The sequence below is a fragment of the Vipera ursinii genome (genome assembly GCF_947247035.1).
Source record: "Vipera ursinii genome assembly, chromosome: 1".
NCBI lineage: Eukaryota > Metazoa > Chordata > Lepidosauria > Squamata > Viperidae > Vipera > Vipera ursinii.
Window position 1 is genome coordinate 260,301,571 of NC_139512.1, and position 15,108 is coordinate 260,316,678.

At 39.1% G+C, this 15,108-nt stretch overlaps 1 protein-coding gene across 1 annotated transcript in view; it reads right to left on the bottom strand.

The window, feature by feature from the left end:
* Positions 1-15,108, bottom strand: part of TRDN (triadin) — a gene marked incomplete at its 3' end in the record, with an annotated part of 235,922 nt that overhangs the window by 55,998 nt on the left and 164,816 nt on the right. The window contains exons 20-25 of the mRNA XM_083374012.1: positions 14,707-14,742; positions 12,441-12,497; positions 3,525-3,560; positions 1,589-1,627; positions 789-821; positions 650-688 (exon numbers count right to left, since the gene is read on the bottom strand). Coding sequence (XP_083230138.1) covers positions 650-688; positions 789-821; positions 1,589-1,627; positions 3,525-3,560; positions 12,441-12,497; positions 14,707-14,742 — 240 coding nt within the window. The remainder of the gene's footprint in view (positions 1-649; positions 689-788; positions 822-1,588; positions 1,628-3,524; positions 3,561-12,440; positions 12,498-14,706; positions 14,743-15,108) is intronic.

The following is a 15,108-nucleotide window of genomic DNA, read 5'->3' on the forward strand; positions in this document are numbered from 1 at the left end:
GGAGTCCAAAAAATTCTAAATATTATTTTTGGTTTTATAAGTTGTAAGCTGTGATCTATTGATATTCTTGGTATAGATGTTAAGACACAGTCTCATTGTCTAGGCAATATAGGAAACTCTAATTCTTTATTTCACTATTTGTTACTATTTGCATATCAAATTGATTTATTGATAACATATATTGAAATGAATAATTGGTTTCCTTGGTTTAAAAGATTTAACCAATTGATCTCATATCTCAGGTGTCTCAGAAGCTGAAAATGCTGCTGGTTCAAACAACGCTGTTAACAATGATTGTAGCTGTAAATATTGCCACTGAGTTACATCTGATAAATATTTGTCTCCTAGCATATCATAGGTTAAAAATTTGTCCTCATCATCTATCAATTGATCCAAAAGCAATTGATCCAAAATCAATTCATCCAAAATCAATTCATCCAATTTTTCCATATCAACATTCCCCCCCCCTAATTTTTAACTGAATTTCCTCATAAAGTCAATTTAGTATGGGAAAAAGGATTGAATCATCTCCTATCAAAATTTGATGTTTTATTTCAATAATTAGCTGCTTTTCTTATGGAACACTCATTTCTGTAGTCTTTGATTACTTTTCAAGGTAGAAAGTTGACTGTCCCAGATTAGGTCTTACCAGTTTTGTTTGCATACACAGCCTTCTTTGGCAGCTTGGCTAAAATAAAAAGATTTAAATATATTGATTATCACACATATTGAATATTTATGCATAACACAACTTTTAGGTAAATGTAGGAAAATAAGAGCATGCTTACCTATTTCTATTGACTTTTCTTTCTTGTCTGGTTCTAGAAAATAAGAGGAAGGTTTGAACTTGATTTCTGCATTCGGGTATTCAAAATAAACAGTGAATTATTCCATATTTAACAAAGAAGGAAGCAATAAATTGAGGGCAATTAGAGACAGAATGTTTTAATTCCTCAATTAAAATTAAGGTAAAATTGAGGAGATTCCTCTGACTAGATAACTCACAGTTGGCATAATGCAATTTACGATCTATTCATTTTTGTTGGGTTTTTAAAAAAAAGAACTTAAGGTTTATATGAGCAGAAAATGATTTTTGCATTTAAATATTCAAAATAAACAGTATATAATTTAATACTTAGCAAAGAAGCAAATGACAGACTGAGGAGACTTTAATTCCACAAACAAAACTAATCTGGGATTGAATATATTCTGAATTCAGTTGGAAGAATGTACTTTATTATCTATTCTTTTTTGTTTCTGCGTTTTTCTTCTTAAGGCTTATATGTCTTCCAAGTTGAAAATAAGATTGAGCTCTTCCAGTAATCTGGCTCCAGTACCAAGGCCAAATATGAGGACATCTCCTCAAGAAAAGCCAAGCAGACTTTGTTGGAACCAAAGCAACAGGATTGTGTGGATGAGGCTTAAGTAACCCACCTCTAGGAAATTTATTATACAAATTTTTGGCTTTATTTCACTAGGTAGTCACTTAGGATGTGTAACAGCCACTTCCAGAGTCTTTTGTTAATTTATACTAAGTGTTCAAAAGGAACAGTGCCATTTCTGAGATATGTTTTTACCCCATTCTTACCATATTTCTTTACATGCACATGTTTCTTTGGCACTTTGGCTAAAAAAAGAAGACATAAGGATTTCAGTTATTCTACAATTTGAACATGTATAATCCATATCCATGTCCAATATCATGTTTTGCAGTTGTAAAAGAAAGAAAACATTAACATACTGACATATTTCTACTGGCTTTTCTTTTTTATGTGTTTCTAGGATGTAAGAAAATGATTTCTCCATCAGAGTCTACAAGGGTGTGCTTATTCCATATATTCATTATTGAAATGATAAACCAAGATCACAGTTAATTAGTCTTGTGATTTCATAATTAAAACAAAGCAAGAATTAAGTGGCTCTTATTTTCTTCCTGTTGTATATATGTTGTTTTTTTTTGTTATTGCTGAATATTCTCCAAATTTAAGTAGCCAATCAGATATCATCAGAATTGTTTCTTTCTTCCAATTCTGTGCAAAATTTATTCTCATTGCCATGAGCAATATATATATAGGGGTTAAAAATACTGCCTAATATATAATTAGCCCAGGTTCGAATCTCAGATAAAGGGTATGACTGACTGATGAGAACAAAATAAGTTCGAAATGGCCATATCAGCCTCCCTAATTCTTTATTAGCAATTTGAATAATTTACATATATATATGTGTGTGTGTGTGTGTGTGTGTGTGTGTGTATCACAATTTCATTTCAAATTTAATTTCTGAACTTTTCTTCATTGTACTATGTATATCTTTCCAGTACCTTTGAGGTTTTTTTTTTACATATTCATCAAGTATAGAATTTCTGTTTCATGGCATTTACAACATTTATTACTATATAATATATGATTTAACTATATTGGAGATAAATCGATGGAGTTGTGTACCATATGTAAAACATTTTATACCAATTTTCTTTTAGGTTGTGACTTGAAGTAGATTTTATGGATTTAATCTATAATTCTTCTCATTGTTGTGTAGTGATTGTTTCTTTGAAATTTTGCATCCATTTTATCATAAGGTTTTATTTTATTTTTCTTGTCTCCATGTCATATCTAAGTAGGAGTTTGTATATATGCTTCCAACAAATGGTATTTTTTTGAATTGGCACTTCACTTAAAATCAGAATGTTCTATGTTAAATTATGGCAAGAGTTCAGAAGAGATCTCAGAAGATGGAAGAACACAAGGCCACTTTGATCAGGATCAACTGTAATTGTTAACATGAAATTATTTCCCAAGATCAACTATTTATTCCAAATGGCATCAGAGAGTTGTAAATCTCAGGGAGAGCCTTACAAAAATAGCAAGAAATAGTCAGCAAATTTATATGAAGTGAGAAAAGTCCCATAGTTAAATTAAAAAAATTCAATATTTAAAAGAGGTGGTTTTGTTCTTCAAAATTTATATTAAATCAGAAAGCAAGTTGCTTGTTATGGGTAACAGAGTGAATAAAATTCTTGATTAGTAGAATGTTAATACTACTAATGGACTGGAAAGACATACATAGTACAATGAATATTTATGAGACACAAAGGAGAACATATTATCAAACACAGTTTGATAGAAGCATGGAATTCTATAAGGAAAATAATAAGCCCATTAGATAGACTTGCTAATGTGTCCTTTAAATGCCTTTCATACTGGAGATAATTACAGTAAGAAAAATGTAATTACATATGCAGACATGGTCCATCCAGACTCAGTGAATGGATTGAAGAGATAGCAAGAATTATTCAATGAGGACCAGAATATGGATGATTTTGAGGCAGAGGATAAGGGGCTGTAGGAATTAGTCCTAAGTAACTCACAGGAACAAGATGTAGTCTATTTTTCATGTCGTTTTATTTCATTACTCAGTGTCCTCTTCTCTGGCATGTTCACATCAACAATCTTATATGAATTAATACAAAGTATTCAAAACAGAAAGTGTAATTTGGGGAAAAAACAACAACCAGGTCTTACCAGATTCTTTCACATGTGCACCCTTCTTTGACCAGTCTGTAAAAATAAAAGAGTAAAAGGATTATGATAATTTTTCAATAGCATACTATATGAATATATTTCTGGGAAGTGGAGGTGAGAAAATGGGATGCGGTTTCCTATTTCTATCAGCTTTTCTTTCTTGTATGGTTCTGGAAGGTAAGAGGAAAACAAAGGTATTATTCCTGCCCTTGAAAGTTCTTAGTAAGCAGTGTAGTACTTCTACACTGACCAGAAAATAAAATGATAGACTGGGGTCACTTACAGACAGTGAGCTTACTCATTCCCCAATTAAGACTTTGAAAGGGCAGTTAGTCTGTTTTATTACAAGTAAGAAAGGACACATTTTGCTTTTTGGTAAAAGTACAGTGCTCATAGAGAACCAAGGATGAATCAGATGCTACATTTGAAGAAATGACAGCTAACTATTGTTTGTCTGCCAGCAAACAAGAAATAACTGTCTTGTCCTACCCACTCACTTTCAAGAACCTCTTCCCCTCCCCCCAGCAAAAAAATAAAAGAAAAATTAACTAAAACCTATCGCCATCGAGGTAAAGCACCTATAGAGAGATATAAAGGCCCTTCTCCTTTAGATCTAAACAGACAAGTCATGTGCAAGGAAACCAAGCTAATAAATTAGTTTTTATTCAAATGATGTATATTTAAGCAACTCTGGAGAGCTTACAACAGTCAATTAATATTAAATTAATCAATATGCATGTCCGAATATCCTAAAAAGGGAGAAATGACTAATCGGCTTTTCAAAAGACCACATAGGGAACAAAGTACCATCATATAAGCAAACTTTCTACAGTTCAACCATATACAGTATGGCAGAATCATGCATTGAATCAATGAGAAATGGACACATGGAGCTATGTATGCTTATAAGTACTGTAATTAACCCAATACTGGTATCTGAGATAAACTTTTCTATTTACCTGTTGGTTTCTTTTATTCATTAGATACAGAATTATTATTTCATAACAACTCGGTGTTAGAAATGGGATCAGAAACAGTTGGGGCAACAGGATCTGGCATCCTGGCATGAAGCCCCTAGCAATGGCATCAGTGGGTTGCTCAATCCAATTTTGCATTGCATCTGCCCTGTCAAGAAATGGCCTTAGGCTATGAAATTCTTAATTTTATCCTATCGTCTACAGACAGAAAAATAATATTTGCCCATATAAATAATGTCTTAATGTACACGGAGGTCTTGCTACTATTGCAACACAGTTCAATGTTACATTAGTAATCATATGATTAAGTGTTTGGATTAACATTATAAATAATATATTAATAATATTATGTGACTGCATGTGGTAGAATGCACGAAGCGTTTTATTATCTTTAGTTGTTGCTGTATTAATTAACATTTTCTCCATGATTTACTCAGCAGTGACTACCTAAGCATAACTGGATATAATGGAGGTTTTCTAACATTACTTCCTGACTTCTACTACGTTCTCTTCACACCATTATTTATGGGGGAGAAAGAGCCCATCTCTTTTCCAGTAGAACTAAGGGGAATGAGGCAAGTGGTTTTGAACAACCCTACATCCCTCCTTTAACAAACTTCTTATAACTAAATAGGATATATTCTGCCTCATTTCCTGACACAGAAGCATGGGCCACAGAATCTACATAATTTCCAAATCACGAATTGCACGGAATAGCCAACACTCCCTGAAGCTACTTGAAAAGGCAGTGGTGGTGTGTAATAACAAAGATCACTCATACGGGTGATGGCTCAGGAAAGAAAGGGAAGCTGGCAGAAGAGGGTGGGGACAATCCCATCTGCTGTTTGGGGAATATTTAGGAGATCAACTCCCCAAATGTCAATCTCAGGTGGTGAGACAATCAGGAAGGTATCAACCCTTCTTGTGAAAGACCTAGGCTTGCTATCAATTAACAGCAAAACAAAAAGTGAAAGGATTTTCTAAGCACAGCCTTGTCTCTAGAATAGAAAATGACAGAATAAACCTATTTCATCTTTCCTTTAAAGGAAGAGTTCATTGTCAAGACTATGAAACCCCACATAGTTTAAAGTTAAAAATCTCATCAGTGTTACTTCTATATTAAGACGTTTTCTCATCAGCCTGCAGATTGCTTCTTGTAGCTAGCTTGGTCCCCCTACCTGATTCATGCAGAAGTCTCAATATCCATGAATCAATTTTACTATACTCGGTATTGCAGTTGTAAAGTTTGAAACTTGTGATCGCAATAGATGGTTGCAAGGAGCTTGTAGCAGATCATAGGAGGAATAGATCAGATATTCAGCCCCTGATCATCAGTAGAGACCGTGTGGAACGGGTGGCCAGCTTTAGGATTCTGGGTGTTACCATAAAGAAGGACCTGACCTGGAATGCTCACGTTATAGCATTGGTTAAGAAGGCGTATCAGAGATTATGAAAAACTTCTATCATTGCTCCAAGAGAGCACTCTAAACTATTGCATTTGTGTTTGGTTTGCCAACTTCACAGTAGCAGATAGGAAAACGGGTCATTACCATTGCCCAGAAGATTATTGGCTGCCCTCGCCTTCCCCACCACCACCAGATGAACTGTACAAATCCCACTGTCTTAGGAAAGCTCAAAACATTCTTAAAGACTTATCGTTCTTTTTTTTTAACTATTACCATCTGGCAGACGATACAGGATAATAAAAACAAAGAAAAATAGGTGGAAAAATAGTTTTTATCTCAGACCTGTAACCATATCAAATACTACTGTACAGTGCAACATTGAAGTGCAATGAGGGTTTTTTCTGAGGGGTTAGGGAGGGGGGTGGGTTTACCGGTTCGGTTGGAAACGAGGGGGGTTCCACCAACCGTTTCTCAGACCAGGTCAGGGACTGATCGCACCATGGTGGGGGCTGGGCTGGGGGCCTACAGGGCCCCGGGGTGGGGTGTGGGATTATCTATTCCCACGGCGGTTGGGAATGGCCGCAGGTGTAGGAACAGAGGGCCACATCAATACCCGGGGGTGCGTCCCCGCTGTCTTCAAGCGGTGATGCGCTCCGACCCTCTGAATTCAGCACGTGGTACCGGGAGTGAGGATGAGCAGCCACCTGAGCTCAGGCTCATGTATTTCAATGCCAGGTCCGTAATGAATAAAGCACCTCTCATTCGTGATCTGATTGAGGAGGAGTATGCAGACCTGGCTTGCATTACGGAGACCTGGTTGGGCCCAGAGGGCGGGGTCCCCCTGGTTGATCTTAGCCCATCAGGTTTCCAGGTGCTGCACCAGCCTAGGGCTCAGGGTAGGGGCGGTGGAGTGGCAGTTGTTGTGAGGGAGACCTTATGTCCATGGGAGGCCACCACAGTCCAGATAGCCGGGTGTGAGTCCCTCCTCCTGAGATGCGGTCCCAGAGCTCAGTTGGGCTTGCTGCTGGTGTACGTTTCACCTAGACACGTGGTGGCAGCCCTGCCTGAGCTTCTCGATATCCTCTCAGGGTTGGTGGTTGAGTTCCCCAAACTTATAGTTTTGGGTGACTTCAACCTACCATCCCTGGGGGGATCATCTGAGTTAGCTCAGGAGTTCATGGCTTCCATGACGGCCATGGACCTGAAGCAGGTTATTCTGGGCCCAACTCACGGGGGTGGGGGTCACACACTTGATCTGGTTTTTCTATCCGGAGGGTGGTTAGATGATCTTGGGGGGGTTCCCCAATTAATTCACCCCTGTCATGGACCGATCATCATCTCCTGCGGATGGTCTTCCATTTTGCCACTCCCTGTCGTGGGGTTGCTGAGCCAACAAGATGGTTCCGCCCTAGACGCCTTATGGACCCTGAGCGGTTCCAAATGGCGCTTGGGCCCCCACCTGCCTCCTTTGCTTACAGCTCGGTCGATGCCCTAGTGGAAGCCTGGGAAAGGGCAGCCACAGAGGCACTTGACCAAGTTGTACCCATGCGGCCCTTGACCCGACGCAGATCTCAATGGGCCCCATGGTTCTCCATGGAGCTACGCGAGATGAAGCGTCGGAGACGGGGCCTAGAGAGCTGTTGGAGGTCCAGCCGATCTGATTCCGACCGGTTACGACTAAGGTCATTTACGAGAACTTATCTCGCAGCGTTGAGGGTGGCTAGGTCTAACCACGTTGCCACCCTCATCGTGTCCGCAGATAATCGCCCGGCCTCCCTGTTTAGGGTAACTCGCTCTCTCCTTAATCAGGATGTGAGGGAGGAACCCTTGCAGGGTCGAGCCGAGGAGTTTAGTCGATTTCTGTCGGACAAAATCGCTCGGATCTGGACCGGTTTGGACTCCGACTGGGCAGAGTCTGACGAAGAGGATACGGGCGGCCTTGTTGATTTAATCTGGGAAGAGTTCGATCCTGTGACTCCTGAAGAAGTGGACAAGATAATGGGGAAGCTGAGCTCCACCATGTGTTTGTGTTTATGCAGCCCGGGATGGGACACGAGGTTGGCTCCTGGCAGTGATTACTGCTTCTTTGAGTCAGGGTAGTTTTCCCGCCACCTTGAAGGAGGCGGTGGTGAGACCCCTCCTCAAGAAGCCTGCCTTGGACCCAGCAATTTTAAACAACTATCGTCCGGTCTCCAACCTTCGCTTTTTGGCGAAGGTTGTTGAGAGCGTGGTGGCGCAGCAGTTCCCTTTGTTCTTGGATGAAGCTGACTACCTAGACCCGTACCAATCGGGTTTCAGGCCCGGGTACAGCACGGAGACGGCATTGGTCACACTGGTGAATGATCTCTGGCGGGCTCGGGACAGGGGTTGTTCCTCTGTCCTAGTCCTTTTAGACCTCTCAGCGGCTTTTGATACCATTGACCATAGTATCCTGCTGCGACGTCTCAGGGGGTTAGGAGTGGGAGGCACAGTTCTTCAGTGGTTCTCCTCTTACCTCCTGGGACGTTCGCAGTTGGTGTTGGCAGGGGGGCAGAGATCGACCCTGAGACCTCTCATTTGTGGAGTTCCTCAGGGATTGGTTCTCTTGCCTCTCCTGTTCAACATCTATATGAAGCCGCTGGGTAAGATCATTCGTGGTTTTGGAGTTGGGTATCACCAATATGCTGATGATACCCAGCTTTTTATTTCGACCCCAAACCACCCCAGTGATGCCCTCGACGTGATGTCCCGTTGCCTGGAGGCGGTCTGGGTCTGGATGGGGAGGAACAGGCTTCGACTCAACCCTGACAAGACTGAGTGGCTGTTCGTGCCGGAATCCCGGGAAATTCTGATTATTCCATCATTGGCCATGGGGTTGAGCTATTACCCCCCGTAGATAGGGCCCACAACTTGGGGGTCCTTCTAGACTCACAGCTCTCTTTGGAAGAGCATATTGGAGCTGTGACTAGAGGGGCCTTTACCCAGGTTCGCCTGGTGCACCAGTTGCGGCCCTATCTAGACCGGGATGCCTTGCGCACAGTCACTCATGCACTCGTGACCTCTCGTCTAGACTACTGTAATGCTCTCTACATGGGGCTGCCCTTGAGGTCCACCCGGAGACTCCAACTGGTGCAGAATGCAGCCGCGCGAGTTGTCTTGGGAGTTTCCTGATACTCCCATGTTACACCTTTGCTCTGTGAGCTGCATTGGCTACCGGTTGCTCTCCGGGTGAGGTTCAAGGTGTTAGTTATGACTTACAAAGCCCTTCATGGCATGGGTCCGGATTACCTACGGCAACACCTGCGGCCGGCGTCAACTTCCCTCCGTCCAGTGCGCTCCCACAGAGAGGGCCTCCTCAGGGTGCTGCCGATCAAAGAATGCCGATTGGTGACCCCCAGGGGGAGAGCGTTCTCTGTGGGCATGCCAGACCTTTGGAACCGCTTACTGGTTGAGCTCCGGATGGCCCCCGACCTTCGCTCCTTCCGGCGCGATGTCAAAACATTCTTTTTCGAACAAGCTGGCCTGGTCTGACGGGATGGGGTTGGGTTTTTATAACTAGTTTTAACTTTAATATGTATTAATTTTATGGGCATAATGTTTAATGGCTTTTTAATTTTTGTATTCGATTTTTATTGTGTATTGCCCTGTTCACCGCCCTGAGTCCTTCGGGAGAAGGGCGGTATACAAATCAAATTATTAAATTAAATTAAATTAAATATTAGGGGCAGCGCAATGGTGAATAGAATGGGAAGGATGTGTGTATATAATGTAAGGGTTTTTTTAACTTGTAGTTTTTACTTGTGTGTAGTGTGCACTGTGGATAGCACTTAATTTCATTGTGGGATACAAAATGACAATAAAGATATTCTATTCTATTATTTCAATTGATATGATTATGCAAATGGGTACTTCTAATAAGTAGAACTGTAGTAGAAGGAGAGTATTTCGAGGTAAGAACTGAGCAGTTATACCCAAATTTTCAAGAATGTTAGTGATCCAAACAAGAATTGATGCACCAGCACAATCCTTTCCCATTGCCTTTTGCTTTTTTAGAAACAACTATATTAGGGGTACCATGAAAAGACATTTAATGGACTTTAGTTATTGTCATATAAATAGTAATGTCCAAGGACTCCAGGAACATCCAGACAGTTTATAGTGTGTCAAAATATTCTGAAAATTGCTATTGATGCATGTATGTGTCATCCAGAGAGTGGAAAGAATTAAAATCTATTTATATCTATTGCCAAGATGATTGGAAGCTCCTTCTTTATAATCCTTATTTTCCTTTTCTTCTTTTCTATTTTCTTTTTCTTTTTTTCCACTATTTACTATTTGTATTGATTATTTTCTTTTGTGGTTTTTGCTTTGTTAAGAATTTATTCAATAAAAATTACAGTATATACAGTATACTCCATATATTTTCCCCATAACTTTTACCCTGTTAATACAGCAAATATACATGGGCACCCACTACACAGAAGCATTTTAATCAACATGCAGCTAGGTTTTTATTGTTTACGTACTGCATTTTAATTATTTTGGTTTATAAAATATGTTATGATTTTAATATTTTGAAAGTCATCCTGAGAAACTCAATGGTGAAGGGGGTATGTTTATCCAATTTCAAAGAAAAAAAATACATGAAAGACAAAATATACAAATTTGTGAAAGTCCGCCTCATTAACTCTGTAGGAATCGCTTCTGAATAAACATTTCTGCAAATGAACTGCGAACATTTTATTGTGCAGAGTTTTTATTTTCCTATGAATTTCAGGCAAACTTAAATCCTAGTTTCCTCCTATTGCCTGATTTTTTTATGGTCACTCTGATTTTTGAATTCACGCTAGAATTCACCTAAACCAGGGGTAGGCAACCTCGGCTCTTTTATGACTCATGGACTTCAACTCCCAGAATTCCTGAACCAGCCAGGAATTGAAGTCCATGAGTCATAAAAGAGCCGAGGTTGCCTACCCCTGACCTAAACATTTACTCCTTTCACGCTTTATGCTGTTTCGTCATTCACATATATTACTACATCATTTCAACAAAAAGCTGTGTATTTTATTACAATATTTTTTCAGGCAATAAATTATTTTTTGAGTAATTCAGCCTCATAGCATTTTCAGCGATTGTTGTAATGTTGATATCAACAATTTGTGAAAAACAAACCAACTATTATTCTGATGAATATTACAAGTTTGTTTCAGCAGATGGCGGCATGTAACTTATTTTTCAGGGAAACAAGCAAAATTGGGCCTGGTTATTACTTAAATATTTCAGGGAGGTGGGGAGACTGGGAATGTTTTAAAAAAAATCTGGAAAAGGTAGATTTGTTTTTAAGAACTAATAATTACTTTATAATGCCATTTTTGTTAATGGGGGTCATCATTCTGCAGAGCAACAAATCTCCTCCCATGAATGCATTTCATGTTGATATTCTTTATCAAAATGATAAATAAGGATTTATAGATTGTGAAGACTATATTTGAAATCATCTGCAATGATCTGATTCACTGTTATCAGAGGAACAATTTGCAAAATTATTTCCTTGTGGGACTATGAAATAATCTGTTGCCATAGGATACAGTAATTATATTATACCTTCAGCATCTGTTTCCTCCTTTCACTTACTCCATACAGATAAAAAAAGGATAAGATGTTCCATTTAATTGGAGTCAACTATAGTTGTGGGGTACAGAATCAAAACCAAAAACTATTGCAGAAAAATATTCTTTTTTTAAACTTTCTGTCACCTTCCTCCTCTTTAAAAAAAAGTGGCTAAAGGAGGACACTGATTTGTAGAAGCTAATTCATACCTATAGATTCAACTTTAGAAATAATTTTATCATAATTAAGTATTCAGAGTAGGAATACCAAATGGCTTAACTATAATGAAAAATCTGTAATCAGGTAACTCATGTTGTTAGTTTTTCCACAAACACAGGTAAAGGATGGCCATATAACAACTCATTAACTGCGGGATGATCTTCTGTAAAATGGAACAAACCCGCTGTAAGCCAGTAAAAAAAATGTTTTTTCCCCAAAAATAATATAGCTACCTTGGCCCTTTGCAGTAAGACTTTCATCTGTGTCGATATTTGCAAATGGAGCCAAGTATTTTACAGAAATGCAGTGAATATCCACTGAGCTTGCCTTCTGAAACCAGCCTTACTTGTGCATGGCCCTTGTTTCAAGAAATTCCACACTCAGCAATTGGATGCTGATCATGTTCTGTTAGGAAAAGCTTTCCTTCAGAGATTTGCAAGGTTTACACAGTGCAGTGTAGTGTGCTTAGTTTTGATTTAACACAATAAGTGAATCCAATTATTGTTACTTGTAAATGATTCTGTATGATTTTGTCAGTTGGCAGGACAGAATCCACCACAGTATTATTTTTATTTTCAGAGAACAAAAAGAGTCCATAAACATCTGAGCCAACAGATGGCGCTCTGGTGCAATGAAATAATAACAACAACAAAAATGCATGCTGCTCAAAAGGGTGCTTAAATAATCCTGGAAACAAAGCAAAAGAAAATAATTGAATTATTTACCTGGTGTTGCCACTTTTACAGAAACTGGCTGGGGGGCTGCCGGAGTTTTTGCTGGCTCTTGAAATGAAAACAAATTAAAGCAGTTGTAACAAGGCATGCCATAACAAAAATAAATTAAATAAACAAAACAAATGGGGAAACAAAATGGGAAAAATATTGCCCTTAGTATCCTTCTTGTAAGGAAAAAGAGAACATAATTAAAAGAAGTTGTTTCTTGGAATTCTATTACTGTAAGTCAAAAACAGGGAGAGAAACTGTGATTTGAAATCAGGTTATAATTACTAATATTAACAAATGTAGATTTTTGTATTATACTACTCAGCATCACAGTTTAATAGTCAGTGGTCAATAGTTCACAAACCACGCATCATTTGCATATAAAAAGGCATAGCTGGAATAACATTCTCCCTGAAGGAAACTAAGGTCTCTCTACGTTTGTGCTCTTCTTCTCCTGAATAAAACAAAATAGGTTATTCTCATGCTGTAGCATAGATCAGTGTCACCAGCTCAGCTTAGATATGTACATGTACATGTGCAACAGTGAACAATCTGGCTTGCGCTAGATCCATCTTTTATGATAAATGAGAATACCCATCCCCACTTCAGGTCAACAGGGCTACGTGTAATTGGAGTCAGTTCACAGCCTGTCTCTGTACAAAACATGCCTGTTTGACAAGAAAATAATCAGACACTCCTTCTGTAATGCAGAAGATAAGTGCTACTCAGAAGACAATACTGAACTATTATCATTTATGTCAGGGACATGATGCCTGCAGCATCCATCTTCCTAGGATGGAAGATGCCATGCTAAAGGATCAGAATTGTCCATCGAAGCACCTGCTACCCCATTGAAATCAGCAGCAAAAAACAGCAATCCAATTTATATTTTATCTTTTCTGTGTTCACCTTTTGCTCTGAGGTGTGTGTGTGTGGGGGGTCCTCAAGTGTTCTTTTTTTTTTTTTTTTGCTTTTGATGATCCAAAGTGTTCCCTTTATTTATGCATCTACTTCCCAGGATCTTAATGCCTCAATTGGAATACTTATAGCTGTGGAAGACATATGATTTCTCCTGATCCTCAGATGAGAATTGTTATGCTACTGAGTTGTATGTAGATTTTAATGGTGCTATAGAAGCACAGTGAGAATAACATGAGTGCAATTTGCTGCAAAAGATCTGAAATAACTGTAGCCATTTGTCTTTTTCTTTCTTTCTTCTGTATGTAGCCGGATGTCTTCTGCAATTCAGCGGAAGAATATACCGTAGGTAGTTCTCGATTTACAGCCATTTGTTTAGGCACTGTTCAAAGTTACAGTGGCAGTCAAAAATGTTACTTATACTTACAGCCATGTGATCATAATTTGGACAGTTGGCAATTGTGGCTGTTGCAGCATGTGACCTTCCCAGCTGGCTTCCAACAAGCAAAGTCCATGGTGAAAGCCAGATTTGCTTAAGGACTGTGATCCACTTAACAACCATGGCAAAAAAGACGATCAAAAGGGTGCAACGGCCTTGCTTAACAATGGAAATTATGTCCAGTTGTGGCCCTAGGTCCATGGACTTCCTACACATAGCTGAAAGCTCTTCAGCTTTCATTTTACAAGATGGCATGGGGCAGGTTTAGGATCCTATTTTACTTGGTTAAATAATGCAGGATTCTGGAATGTCTTTATAGATTAGCCACTTGTTTCCTGCATCATTTTCCGAGAAACAGAAATGGCAAATGCTGCCAGGCTTGATGATTTGCATTTTTCATACCAGGGACATTATTCAAGGACTAAAAGTCTTCAGACCTTATTTTATAGGAACCAGATACATGAACTCTCCTATCCAGCTCATGGCCACTAAGAAATACTCAGGTGACATCACAGTTGACATTTCAATCTGTATCTGCTTTTTCAAAATGTAATTTAAAAAAAATGGAGAAGGGAAGAAATAACTTGTCTATCACAAATGGGAACAGGGAACTGAAAATGCAGTGTGAATTGATTCAGAATAGAAGAAACTGCTAAGTCTAAACATGTCACTTTAAAATTATAAATGGTGTCACTCTTTCCATATTTGCATTTTCTTACAATTTTACAGCACAATTCTCTGCAGATCTACCCAGGTGTAAATCCCGTTGAGTGCAAGTTGCCTTTTACCCAAAGAAGAATGTATGAAATGATATAGTTCAATATGCATAAATGGATGCATCAAAGCAAACACTAATAACAGTGGAAAAAAAATAAATAAGGGTAAGAACATAATTAGAAAAATAAGACTCACTTTTTAGGTCCTTGATGGAAATGGCTTCCTTTGTGTCTGTAAGAATATATTATAAAAGGCCATAAGTGCTCTGTTACTTATTAGCAGTTAGCTCTGCTATATGCTCTCACATATATACCACAAGCCATCCATTTATTTCATCGTCCCAGAAGATAAAAATGTATTTCTCCAGGGAGCTGCACCCTAAGCTTCTGAGCCCAGAAGAAGCACCGATCAGCTGGAATGTTGCAGCAACTCCAGGGTCTTGTGATTTACATTCAGATGCTTGGAAACTGATTCATATTTATGATGGTGACAGTGTCCCAGGGTCATGTGAAGTGACCAAAACCTGCTGCAACCACCCAGCAGATGGGGGGAATAGAAACCAAACACCTCCCCCACCCCCGCTGCCAATCCTCAACA